Below are 13,808 nucleotides of genomic sequence, written 5' to 3'. Positions count from 1 at the left end.
CACTCGATTTAGCTTGCTCGCCACGTTTATACGAATTGTTTCCATTCTGAATGTGCCAATTTGTATCCCCGGCAGGCAGAATGAGCTAAATCGAGTGCGCATTCACGGGCACTGATCAAAATGACGATAGCACAGACAGAATACTGCGTTCATTGACTGGAAATCTTCATTTTATTTTCTTAATTTCGTAACCAAAAATTATATTAACCATATTATAACATTGTGATATGCTCGACTGATAATAACTGTATATCTGTTATTGCAGACCCTGTAATAAACGGTCCGGTTTTCTGTCTATGATCTCATCCCTGCCTGGATGCTAGGAGGAGAGAGAGGAGCGACAGCAACACATTAGACAGAGCACTCTTCAGTAAATCTACGGTTCTCTTGTTGCTGTCTTCGCGAGTGATCATCTGAAATGGTGAGTAGGCTAATGCTGGAGCGCAATTAACGGTTTTGCAATTTACATTTTAGTCATTTAGCAGACGCTCTTATCCATAGCGACTTACAGTTAGTGAGTGCATACATTTTTCATACTGGCCCCCCGTGGGAATCGAACCCACAACTCTGGCGTTGCAAGCGCCATGCTCTACCAACTGAGCTACAGGAGGCCAATTCTGTTTTGAGACTCCTTGTGCTTCTGCTACAAATGACAAAAGGCCTCCATACACTGAGGCTACCACAACCGGTATTAACCGTAACTGGCTGTGCGATAGGAATACTAGGCTTGCTTATTATTCACTCATTTGAAGCAAGTGCATATTATCTGATAGGGCTAATAATGGGATGTAAATAATCAGAATGAAAAAAGTAATGATGCATTTTTTCCCATGTCTATGCTAGCCTTCTATTTCCGGCTATCTGTAAATAATCAGCTATAGTGCTAGTCATGATCTCCCTATTTATGCCATGTTTCCCCCAGGCTATCAGACTTTTACATTGAAATGGCCCTATGCAGATACAAGATGACTTGTCTATAAAGATCAATTGAAATCACACCCTTCTAAGGCTTTCCCTGTCTCTTTATCTCCTGGCTGTATCTCAATATTCTGACATAGCTGGACTGAAGGAGATTAGACAAGGAATCCACTTAAGACCATTGAGATGCACCCATCAAGCCTTAATGTGTTTCCTTGTTGCCATCGCTAGGCGACCAGTGTAAAGAGGCCGTCCCTGGGTCCGGTCCCTCCCCCCAGGAAGAAGTCCAGCCCCAAGCCGGAGCTCACTGAGGAGCTGAAGCAGGAGATCAGAGAGGCCTTCGAACTGTTCGACACCGACGCCTCCGGACACATCGACGTCAAGGAGTTAAAGGTCAGGGGTCAGAGGTTAGGGGTTATGCACAGGGACAATGTTTGTGTAACGTGACGTACTACAGTACCCATAATGCTTAGTAATACAGTGTCGGTCAACAAAGATAGTCCTGGGGAGCTACGGGGTGGTCAAGCGTTTGTTCCAACTCAGCACTAACACACCTGGTTTTAACCAACTCATCTGTTTCTATCTATCTATCTATCTATCTATCTATCTCTCTCTCTCTCTCTCTCTCTAGGTTGCTATGAGGGCGCTGGGGTTTGAGCCAAAGAAAGAGGAGATTAAGAGGATGATAATGGAGGTGGATAAGGACGGAACAGGAAAGATCTCCTTCTCTGATTTCTTCACCGTCATGACTCAGAAGATGGTAAGAAAAACAACATAGTGAATAAATAATGTCTGTTTTTGTCATAAATAATTTACACTGTCAGTGTTTAACATTGTAAGCTAAAACATAAACAAAGAGAGTTGCACACACTACATATAAACACCCAATAATTTATTGGGTAAACCACCACCGTTTCGGCATCACTGTGCCTTCTTCAGGGTGATGTCATGAATGCTTGAACCAGGTTATGTAGACAAACTGCGCAATTAGTTCAACCAATGACAATAGTGAGGAGTGTGTCATAATTATTAGGTTAATTAGAATAAATTGAGTGAAACTGTTAAAAGACAATGGTTTACAGTGTGGTTACTACATGATTCCATGTGTTATTTCATCGTTATTCTACAATGTAGAAAATAGTAAAAATAAAGAAAAACCCTTGAATGAGTAGGTGTTCTAAAACCTTTGACCGGTAGTGTATATAGAGTATTTTGTTGTATTACAGGGTATTTTAGTAATATTGTATCACCATGCAGTAATATTGTATCACCATGCAGTAATATTGTATCACCATGCAGTATTGTGTTATTGTATTGTGTTACAGTGTGTTGTAACTGTTACTGTCTACCCACCCAGGCTGAGAAGGATTCTAAGGAGGAGATCCTGAAAGCATTCCGTCTGTTTGATGATGATGAGACGGGGAAGATCTCCTTCAGGAACCTGAAGAGGGTCGCTAAAGAACTAGGAGAGAACCTGACTGACGAGGAACTGCAGGTGAGACACACACATGGACAGCACTGTACACACACACACACACACACCACACCTGGACAGCACTGTATACACACATACACACACACACATGGACAGCACTGTATACACACACACACACACACACACACATCATCGCACTGTATACACACACACACACACACACATGGACAGCACTGTATACACACACACACACACACACCTGGACAGCACTGTATACACACACACACACACACACACACATGGACAGCACTGTATACACACACACACACACACACACACACACACACATGGACAGCACTGTATACACACACACACACACACCTGGACAGCACTGTATACACACACACACACACACACACAACACACAAAAACACACACACACACACACCTGGACAGCACTGTATACACACACACACACACACACATGGACAGCACTGTATACACACATGGACAGCACTGTATACACACACACACACACACACACGGACAGCACCTTTGCCCCACACCTGGAGAGCACTGTACACACACGTGAACATACAGGATGATATGGGATAGGATAGAAGAGCTTTATTTTGTCAAGAAAAATATTCTGGTCTACTGCTAAGGCTTCTGTTTAATAGTTTACTGTGAATCTGCCATCCTCCCTTCCCCTGTTCCCTGCTTCCTCTCTCCTCCGTTCCCATCCCTCTCCCTCCCCCTCCATCCCTCCCCTCCTTCCTCCACTCCTCCAGGAAATGATCGAGGAGGCAGACAGGGATGGAGACGGAGAGGTGAACCAGGGAGAGTTCCTCCGCATCATGAAGAAGACCAGCCTGTACTGAGACTGAACCAGGGTGTTGTGGGGTAGAGGGTGGTGTTGGGGACATACAGGGGCAGAGGAGACTGTGGGTTGGTTTTACATGTTATGTACTAGTCAAGTCATTACTCAGTTATCCTGTCCTAGTTTAATTAGACAACTTCCTTTCCTCGTCTCCTTCCTTACTGTCATGACCACTCATCAGTTAGTCTTTATAGCGCTCTGTCTGTCTCTTAGTTAGAATGCTGGTAGAGTCCCAAAACAGTGCTTTCATCTATCAATACCCTGTTTCACCTTTCATATCTGTTATCGTGAAGGTAAATGGGACAAGGACAGGAAGCTGTTTAAGAAGACTAGGATCAGATACTGCACACAGAAAGATGCCAAACAATCATTTCCATTCCAGAACCTCTACTCTTCTCTCCTTCATGTAGATAGATTTATGTGACGTCAAGGATTTGCCTAAAAGAATCGCCTTGCTCAAACTGATCCCCTTAAACACGTTGCTTGTCTTCGTGCCTGAGTCTCTACCAGAGGGTATGAATCATCAGTTTCAGGGAAGACCCCACCTCCTCTACCCCTAGTCAGCCCCTCCCCTCCAACACCCACCTTAAATCTATTTGAACTCTAATCTAAAGTTGTGAAAGTTGACTGTATTTTTCTTATTCGTATTGTTGTATTTTTGTCTCTTTGAATTATCTACAGTATGATCTCCTGTATTCTGTGTTTTGTACGTATAAACTGTATGTGCAGATATATTGATATTTAAGATATGAATTCATTAAATACCTTTAAGCAGTTTTTCCAGTGTCAGTGTATTCGTAAGACAAGATCATGGTACTGTGTCGCCATGTTCTGACCATAGAGATCCATATACTGTGTCACCATGTTCTGACCATAGAGATCCATATACTGTGTCACCATGTTTGATAAGTCTCTAGAAAGAGCGACCACAGCGAGACAGCTGAAGGTGAGCGACCACAGAGAGACAGCTGAAGGTGAGCGACCACAGAGAGACAGCTGAAGGTGAGCGACCACAGAGAGACAGCTGAAGGTGAGCGACCACAGAGAGACAGCTGAAGGTGAGCGACCACAGTGAGACAGCTGAAGGTGAGCGACCACAGAGAGACAGCTGAAGGTGAGCGACCACAGAGAGACAGCTGAAGGTGAGCGACCACAGTGAGACAGCTGAAGGTGAGCGACCACAGAGAGACAGCTGAAGGTGAGCGACCACAGAGAGACAGCTGAAGGTGAACGACCACAGTGAGACAGCTGAAGGTGAGCGACCACAGAGAGACAGCTGAAGGTGAGCGACCACAGTGAGACAGCTGAAGGTGAGCGACCACAGAGAGACAGCTGAAGGTGAGCGACCACAGAGAGACAGCTGAAGGTGAGCGACCACAGAGACAGCTGAAGGTGAGCGACCACAGTGAGACAGCTGAAGATGAGCGACCACAGAGAGACAGCTGAAGGTGAGCGACCACAGAGAGACAGCTGAAGGTGAGCGGCCACAGAGAGACAGCTGAAGTTGAGCGGCCACAGAGAGACAGCTGAAGGTGAGCGACCACAGAGAGACAGCTGAAGGTGAGCGACCACAGTGAGACAGCTGAAGGTGAGCGACCACAGAGAGACAGCTGAAGGTGAGCGACCACAGAGAGACAGCTGAAGGTGAGCGACCACAGAGAGACAGCTGAAGGTGAGCGACCACAGAGAGACAGCTGAAGGTGAGCGACCACAGAGAGACAGCTGAAGGTGAGCGGCCACAGAGAGACAGCTGAAGTTGAGCGGCCACAGAGAGACAGCTGAAGGTGAGCGACCACAGAGAGAACAGCTGAAGGTGAGCGACCACAGTGAGACAGCTGAAGGTGAGCGACCACAGAGAGACAGCTGAAGGTGAGCGACCACAGAGAGACAGCTGAAGGTGAGCGACCACAGAGAGACAGCTGAAGGTGAGCGGCCACAGAGAGACAGCTGAAGTTGAGCGGCCACAGAGAGACAGCTGAAGGTGAGCGGCCACAGAGAGACAGCTGAAGGTGAGCGACCACAGTGAGACAGCTGAAGGTGAGCGACCACAGAGAGACAGCTGAAGGTGAGCGACCACAGAGAGACAGCTGAAGGTGAGCGACCACAGAGAGACAGCTGAAGGTGAGCGGCCACAGAGAGACAGCTGAAGTTGAGCGGCCACAGAGAGACAGCTGAAGGTGAGCGACCACAGAGAGACAGCTGAAGGTGAGCGACAACAGAGAGACAGCTGAAGGTGAGCGACCACAGAGAGACAGCTGAAGGTGAGCGACCACAGAGAGACAGCTGAAGGTGAACGACCACAGTGAGACAGCTGAAGGTGAGCGACCACAGAGAGACAGCTGAAGGTGAGCGACCACAGTGAGACAGCTGAAGGTGAGCGACCACAGAGAGACAGCTGAAGGTGAGCGACCACAGAGAGACAGCTGAAGGTGAGCGACCACAGAGAGACAGCTGAAGGTGAGCGACCACAGTGAGACAGCTGAAGGTCAGCGACCACAGAGAGACAGCTGAAGGTGAGCGACCACAGAGAGACAGCTGAAGGTGAGCGACCACAGTGAGACAGCTGAAGGTGAGCGACCACAGTGAGACAGCTGAAAGTGAGCGACCACAGAGAGACAGCTGAAGGTGAGCGACCACAGAGAGACAGCTGAAGGTGAGCGACCACAGAGAGACAGCTGAAGGTGAGCGACCACAGTGAGACAGCTGAAGGTGAGCGACCACAGAGAGACAGCTGAAGGTGAGCGACCACAGTGAGACAGCTGAAGGTGAGCGACCACAGAGAGACAGCTGAAGGTGAGCGACCACAGAGAGACAGCTGAAGGTGAACGACCACAGTGAGACAGCTGAAGGTGAGCGACCACAGAGAGACAGCTGAAGGTGAGCGACCACAGTGAGACAGCTGAAGGTGAGCGACCACAGTGAGACAGCTGAAGGTGAGCGACCACAGAGAGACAGCTGAAGGTGAGCGACCACAGTGAGACAGCTGAAGGTGAGCGACCACAGAGAGACAGCTGAAGGTGAGCGACCACAGAGAGACAGCTGAAGGTGAGCGACCACAGAGAGACAGCTGAAGGTGAGCGGCCACAGAGAGACAGCTGAAGGTGAGCGGCCACAGAGAGACAGCTGAAGTTGAGCGACCACAGAGAGACAGCTGAAGGTGAGCGACCACAGAGAGACAGCTGAAGGTGAGCGACCACAGTGAGACAGCTGAAGGTGAGCGACCACAGAGAGACAGCTGAAAGTGAGCGACCACAGAGAGACAGCTGAAGGTGAGCGACCACAGAGAGACAGCTGAAGGTGAGCGACCACAGAGAGACAGCTGAAGGTGAGCGACCACAGAGAGACAGCTGAAGGTGAGCGACCACAGAGAGACAGCTGAAAGTGAGCGACCACAGAGAGACAGCTGAAGGTGAGCGACCACAGAGAGACAGCTGAAGGTAAGTGTCAGTCAACCAGACCTGGGTTCAAATACTATTTAAGGTATTTCAATTACTTTCAAAAGACATTTAGAAAGTATTTTAAAATACTTGAATAGACGGACTCAAATACCCTTTAAGTATTTTTTTAATACAATCAAATAGTAGGCTGTTTATAGAAAATGTTAAAATACTTTCAATTGAAGTAATTGATTTGGGCCACATTATTTTAAAATACTCAGATAGACAGAAAATAAGTATTTAAATAACAACCATGTATTTGAACCCAGGTCTGCAGTCAGCATGTCTCTCGGCTTTATAGTAACTATTTCCATGGACCATGATTAACATTAACATTATTTATTTGAATATGAGAGAACATGCTAGACAACATGTCAGTAAAGAAGCCATTGAAAACGTAATTGTTGTGTCCTTCAAAATAGGTATTGTTACTTTAGTACTGAGGATATTTGCAAACTAATCTGTCATATAAACTACCAGTGGTCGACTCAGGTATGAGTATTGTAGGAGGTATTGGCTGCTGATGCTACTGTTGTCACGCCCTGGCCTTGAGAGCCCGGTTTTCTTTAGTTGGTTTGGTCAGGGTGTCCATTCTATGTTGTTCTATTTCTATGTTGGCCGGGTGTGGTAATTGAGTCGCCTTCTTTTTACAGAAGGCGAGAGACAGATCGGCATATTCGGGGGGAATGTGCATGGTGGAGACCTGGTTTGGACTTTCCACCGTAGTTGCCCCTATGGAAACACCTACACACCTCCCCGAGCACTGACTTGATCATCCCTTGAGAGCCCTCTGTTGCCATGAAATAGTGGGGTCATGAGACGTTAACCAGGGAAGCCCCAACACCACTGGAAACGCAGGAGAATCAGTCAGATAGACTAATACCGCCCGAAAGCGGCGGGTGAAATCCTCATAGCGTACTGACGCTGCGTCTATTCCTCCCCACTCGGCGTTGGCCCACTCGAGCGCTCTCCCAGACAGACAGGAAATGAGGGCGGACACGCTCTCGTATCCCGAGGGAACCGGGTGGATGGTTGCCAGGTAGAGCTCTACCTGGAGCAGAAAACCCTGGCACCCAGCAGCTGTACCATCGTATGCCCTCGGGAGCGAGAGCCGAATCCCACTGGACCCAGGTGACGAAGGGGTGGACAGCGGTGTGGGTGGTTGTGTAGTTGGAGGTGTAGGTGTAGGACCACCACCTCTCTCCCATCGCTCCATAGTGTTCAACACGCGCTCCATAGCGGTACCAAGAGTCTGGATCATGGTCGCCTGCTGTTGGACACGTGCCTCCATTGATCGGGACGAAATGAATGTACCTGCTGACTCCATATTTAGGTGCGTGTTTCTGTCAGGAATCAGGATGTCAGTGTGATGCGGTAGGACGAAGTCAGGCGCAGGACACAGAGCTAATCGAAAACGTACTTTACTCGTAGGTAACGTAAAATAACATAACCTCCACGCAGGGAGGAAACAAACCCGCTCAACAGACGACAACCAAACATGAACAAACACGCACAACATACAGTGGGAGCCAGAGGGTTAAATAGGGAAGTGATCAATACTAATGGGAACCAGGTGTGATCAATCAAGACAAGACAAGTAGAACACAGAAACATAGATCGGTAGCAGCTAGTACTCCGGTGATGACGAACGCCGAAGCCTGCCCGAGCAAGGAGGAGGAGCAGCCTCGGCTGAAACCGTGACAGTACCCCCCCTTGACGCGCGACTCCAGCCGTGCACCGACACCGGCCTCGGGGATGGCCAGGAGGACGCGGCGCAGGGCGAGTCGGATGACGACGGTGGAAATCCCTGAACATGGAGGGATCGAGGATGTCCCTCCTAGGGACACAGCACCGTTCCTCCGGACCGTACCCCTCCCACTCCACGAGATACTGCAGGCCCCCCACCCAACTCCTCGAATCCAGAATGGAACGGACCGAGTACGCCGGTGACCCCTCGATGTCCAGTGGGGGCGGAGGAACCTCCCGTACCTCAGACTCCTGGAGTGGACCAGCTACCACCGACCTGAGGAGAGACACATGGAACGAGGGGTTAATACGGTAATTCAGAGGAAGCTGTAACCTATAACACACCTCGTTCAATCTCCTCAGGACTTTAAATGGACCCACAAACCGCCGACCCAGCTTCCGGCAGGGCAAGCGAAGGGGCAGGTTTCGGGGCGAGAGCCAGACCCGGTCCCCCGGTGCATACACCGGGGCCTCACTGCGGTGGCGTTCGGCGCTCGCCTTTTGTACTAGCTGCTACCAATCTATGTTTCTGTGTTCTACTTGTCTTGTCTTGATTGTTCAAGACTTCTTCCTACCGCATCACATTGACATCCTGACAACTGTACTGTGGATTATTCCATTAATCAATTATGAGTCTGTGCTCTTTGGGTATGTCGCTCCTATTTGGGTGTCAGGAATACAATTCTACTCTCACACTTCTGAGTTCTGAGTTCTCCATGACATTTCAAGTGAGGTCAGGTCAACTTTAGTTCATCACTTTGAGCCATAAAAACATTGGTTGTCCCAATAATATCTCCTTTAAATCATCTCTCCTTTTAATAATCTCTTACATACAAATCCCTCACAGCGTAAAAATCCTCACAATTCAACTTCACTGATTAAAAAGGAAATGACTGGTTTAAGAAATATGGTGGAAACTCCCTCTTGTCCATGCCTCCACCAATATGCTTTTACATTTGTGGGAAGCTAGTGAACAAGTGATATTATTGGGACGCACCCATTGATGTTGGGGTGAACTCTTCCAGGTCCAGCAGGGCCTTACAGGGCCTGGAGACCCACATGGGGATGGAGAAATACCCAGATAGGAGGTTAGGTGTTGATTTGGGATTCAGGGTCTCTTTCTGTTCCAGGAGTCGCTATGGGAACCCCCAACTGTAATGTGATGGCCTTGCAGAACGTGGTGACCCAGATGGACAGTCACCTCTACCACCTGGCCTAACTGATCTCCCTGTGTGTCGGCTGTACCCTCAACACTCTCCTTAGTATCCCTCTGCTCCTCCCATCACCAGAGCCCCCTCCATGCTCAGCCAAACACGCTTCTTCATCCTCACACATCTCCTTTGCTGCGACAACATACAGGTCAGAGTTGGAATCAGAATTAGCTTGATTTGCCAAGTACATTTACATGTAGCAGGAATTTGACCTGGTGAAAGAGTTCTGACCACAATGAACAGAATGTAGACAGGTGAGGGCTACGTAGACAGGTGAGGGCTACGTAACAGTGATGGTGGGGAGTTTTGAGTTGTGACACTTCTGAAAAGCGCGGTATCTAGTATTAATGCTCTTTATAATTTGTAATACTTATCTGGTTTCCATGGATGGTTCAGCCATGAAGCTTGCAACACCACAGTGGTAGGTCCGTTCTAGACCTGCATGGACTATATAGTAGGCTTTAATATAATCCTTAAGTTTACTGTCACTTGGAATTGAAACGTTTGCTACATTTAAATTCATTTTTTCAATTTTATTCTGGTTCCAGCTGCTTCTCCTGACCTCCAAAGCAGCCCCCGTCATGTCCTGGGAGGGCATGCCTGTGGCCCAGTGTCTGGTCTCTGCTGCCTCTCAGGGCTGCTCTATGGTGGGTACACTAGCTGGTATAAATGTACAAGCATTGTATTGTATTGTATTGTATTGTATTGCATATCGGGTTGCACATTTCTGGTAACTTTAACCAAAATTCCCTAGATTTCCAGAAATCCTGGTTGGAAGTTTCCTGGAAAAGCACAAAATCCGGAATCCTGTGACCAGGATGTCTGGAAAACCAGGGAATTTTCCAACTCTAATTACATACACCACATGGCAAAAGGTATGTAAACACCTGCTCGTCAAACATCTCATTCCAAAATCATGGGCATTAATACGGAGTTGGTCCCCCTTTGCTGCTATAACAGCCTCCACTCTTCTGGGAAGGCTTTCCACTAGATGTTGGAACATTGCTGCGGGGACTTGATTCCATTCAGCCACAAGAGCATTAGTGAGGTCAGGCACTGATGTTGGGCAATTAGGCTTCGCGCTTCAGCACTCAGCGGTCCCGTTCTGTGAGCTTCGGTGGCTTACCACTTCAGCTCTAGCAGGGCCGAAATTTGACCAACTTTCATGTTGGGTAGGGTGGCATCCTATGATGGAGCCACATTGAAAGTCACTGAGCTCTTCAGTAAGGCCTTTCTACTGCCAATGTTTGTCTATGGAAATTGCATGGCTGTGTGCTCGATTTTATACACCTGTCAGCAACGAGTGTGGCTGAAATACCGGTAGCTTATCCACTAATTTTGGCCATGTAGTGTGTACACGGTACTGTATATATCTGTGTTAATATAAATACCCTTCTCTAGCCTTGACTCAATAGGCAGTGCCCCATTGAGCTGCCCAACATTTATGAAAGCAATCGTTAACCTGATGTTACTCCTCCTCTTCTTCCACACTATCTTTTCTGTTGTTTCGGATCCACTAAGCTGACATTGTTCCCTGAAATGATAGATTTGGATGGCTGAGTCAATAGACCAGTGGAGAAGGGTATTTTGCAGAGACAATACATGTACAAAAGCAAACAGAATGGTTGTAATAAGCAAGAGTGGGATAACATTCCTCAGTCTACCAGTAAATCATCAGATATGTTTAGAAAACATCAAATCTTTATTCAAAAATAAAAGCTTGTCATCAACAAAACACAAATATTAAGACAACCGTTAAAAATGTAACATACATTTCCCGCATGTTGCCACATCTGCCTGTTATGCACCGTATTAAATGTAATAAATACATTTAAAAAACTATACATAAAAAAAAAAAAGATTCATTTTCACAGATTAATATTTCAAGTAATTCAAAACAGTTGGTCACAATATATGTACATCTCTAGAGCACAAAAAACTGTGAACCCCAAAATGATATTTAAAGGGTATGAAACCATGTCACAGGCAGGCTTGACAACAATATACAGTGCCTTAGTAAAGTATTCAGACCCATTGACTTTTTCCACATTTTGTTAAAGTTACAGCCTTATTCTCAAATGGATTAAATTGTTTTTTTCCTTATCGATCTACACGCAATACCCCATAATGACAAAGCAAAAATTGATTTTTAGAAAATGTTGCCAATTTATTAAAAACAAAAAACCGAAATATCACATTTACATAAGTATTCAGACCCTTTACTCAGTACTTTGTTGAAGCACCTTTGGCAGCGATTACAGCCTCAAGTCTTCTTGGGTATGACGCTACAAGCTTGGCACACCTGTCCTCTGTCGGATTGGATGGGGAGCATTGCTGCACAGCTATTTTCAGGTCTCTCCAGAGATGTTTGATCGGGTTCAAGTCCGGGCTCTGGCTGGGCCACTCAAGGACATTCAGAGACTTGTCCCGAAGCCTCTCCTGTGTTGTCTTGGCTGTGTGCTTAGGGTCGTTGTCCTGTTGGAAGGTGAACCTTTGCCCGAAGTCTGAGGTCCTGAGCGTTCTGGAGCAGGTTTTCATTAAGGAACTCTCTGTACTTTGCTCCATTCATCTTTGCCTTGATCCTGACTAGTCTCCCTGTCCCTGCTGCTGAAAAACATCCCCACAGGTTGATGCTGCCACCACCATGCTTCAGCGTAGGGATGGTGCCAGGTTTCCTCCAGACCTGATGCTTGGCATTCAGGCCAAAGAGTTCAATCTTGGTTTCATCAGACCAGAGAATCTTGTCTTTAGGTGCCTTTTGGCAAACTCCAAGCGGGCTGTCATGTGCCTTTTACTGAGGAGTGGCTTCCGTCTGGCCACTCTACCATAAAGGCCTAATTGGTGGAGTGCTGCAGAGATGGTTGTCCTTCTGGAAGGTTCTCCCATCTCCACGGAGGAACTCTAGAGCTCTGTCAGAGTGGACTCCAATCAAGTTGTAGAAACATCTCAAGGATGATCAATGGAAAAACAGGATGCACCTGAGCTCAATTTCGAGTCTCAGAGCTAAGGGTCTGAATACTTATGTAAGTAAGGTATAGATTTTTTGTTTTAAATAAATGTGCAAAAAAAAAAAAAAAGGGCTATTGTGTGTAGATTGCTGAGGAAATTGTTTTATTGAATCCATTTTAGAATAAGGCTGTCACGTAACAGGGGTCTGAATACTTTCCAAAGGTACTGTATGACTGATTCACGTTGCCTTTAGTCACTGTTCAGTGTTTCTCTTGGCTCAGTTCACTGTAATGGTGAGACTCCAGTTAGAGACGTAAGGAATGACAACAGACTGCCTCTGAAAACCTGATACATACACAGAGGTATTTAAGACAGACCTATCAACTTGAAGATCCCACTAATCTTACACATTAGGATGGTTAAAAGAGAAGGATCCCACCATTGCTTCAAATCAGAGCAGTGGAAACCTTCAAGAAGGAATTAACAGAATGATGCATGTTCAGGGAGGGTTTTACGGCTACTCCTGAACAAAAAACATGTCTTATTATTAATATCCTGAGTGCTTTATAGTCCAGGAGACAAGAGTACTGTAGGGCTAATCCAAGTCCATGCAACCACACCCTCCAACTGCATCAGAATGATTCCACCTCATCTCTTTCACACCTATCAAATAATGTGAGACCAGTGAAAATCCTCAAGCCAAGGATACAGTTTTTGTATAGGGACAGCTGATCCCGCTCTTTCTCCCTCTCAGCTCTGGCTGAGTTTGGTCTTAGTGGCGAAGTCAACACTGAGTTTCCTCATCACCTCACCGTGGCTCTGACCCACCAGGTCCTGGCGAACGCTCCCATAGTTCTCCTTGACGAAGTTGGCGAAGGGTGTGGGCGCCCGGGTCTTGGCGGGGGTGAGTAGGACCAGCTGACCCGTACAGAGGGCACACACAAACCTCTGGGTGTCCAGAGACTTAGAGTGGCGACCGAGTCTACAGAGGGTAGGAAGATGAGAACAGTTTAGCCATCAATAGGTTTTCGAGTTTAGCCATCAATTGGTTTTCGAGTTTAGCCATCAATTGGTTTTCGAGTTTAGCCATCAATTGGTTTTCGAGTTTAGCCATCAATTGGTTTTCGAGTTTAGCCATCAATTGGTTTTCGAGTTTAGCCATCAATTGGTTTTCGAGTTTAGCCATCAACTGGTTTTCGAGTTTAGCCATCAATTGGTCTTCGAGTTTAGCC

General features: G+C 46.9%; 2 protein-coding genes across 2 annotated transcripts in view; one reads left to right on the top strand and one right to left on the bottom strand.

Moving 5' to 3' along the window:
- Window positions 1–82: 82 nt before the first annotated feature.
- Window positions 83–4,002, top strand: LOC121539239 (caltractin-like). The gene is made up of 5 exons (XM_041847586.2): window positions 83–421; window positions 1,150–1,311; window positions 1,550–1,678; window positions 2,276–2,413; window positions 3,145–4,002. Exons 1-5 carry the CDS (start codon window positions 419–421, stop codon window positions 3,232–3,234), a joined length of 522 nt encoding a protein of 173 aa, XP_041703520.2. The 5' UTR covers window positions 83–418; the 3' UTR covers window positions 3,235–4,002.
- An 8,738-nt stretch (window positions 4,003–12,740) lies between these two features.
- LOC121538001 (acidic repeat-containing protein-like) overlaps window positions 12,741–13,808 on the bottom strand; it is a 43,354-nt gene continuing 42,286 nt past the window's right edge. The window contains exon 10 of the mRNA XM_045206438.1: window positions 12,741–13,558. Within this exon, the coding sequence (XP_045062373.1) occupies window positions 13,327–13,558 (232 nt within the window). The 3' untranslated portion in view covers window positions 12,741–13,326. The remainder of the gene's footprint in view (window positions 13,559–13,808) is intronic.

The sequence above is a fragment of the Coregonus clupeaformis genome, chromosome 3, assembly GCF_020615455.1.
Source record: "Coregonus clupeaformis isolate EN_2021a chromosome 3, ASM2061545v1, whole genome shotgun sequence".
Classification (NCBI taxonomy): domain Eukaryota; kingdom Metazoa; phylum Chordata; class Actinopteri; order Salmoniformes; family Salmonidae; genus Coregonus; species Coregonus clupeaformis.
Note: the sequence above shows the minus strand (reverse complement) of the source record. Positions and strands in the feature narration are given on the sequence as shown.

Excerpts from the sequence above, each read along its gene's own strand:
- LOC121539239 (XM_041847586.2), top strand. Across the intron at positions 1,312-1,549 it reads TCGACGTCAAGGAGTTAAAG|GTTGCTATGAGGGCGCTGGG; the intron begins GTCAGGGGTCAG and ends CTCTCTCTCTAG. Across the intron at positions 2,414-3,144 it reads TGACTGACGAGGAACTGCAG|GAAATGATCGAGGAGGCAGA; the intron begins GTGAGACACACA and ends CCACTCCTCCAG.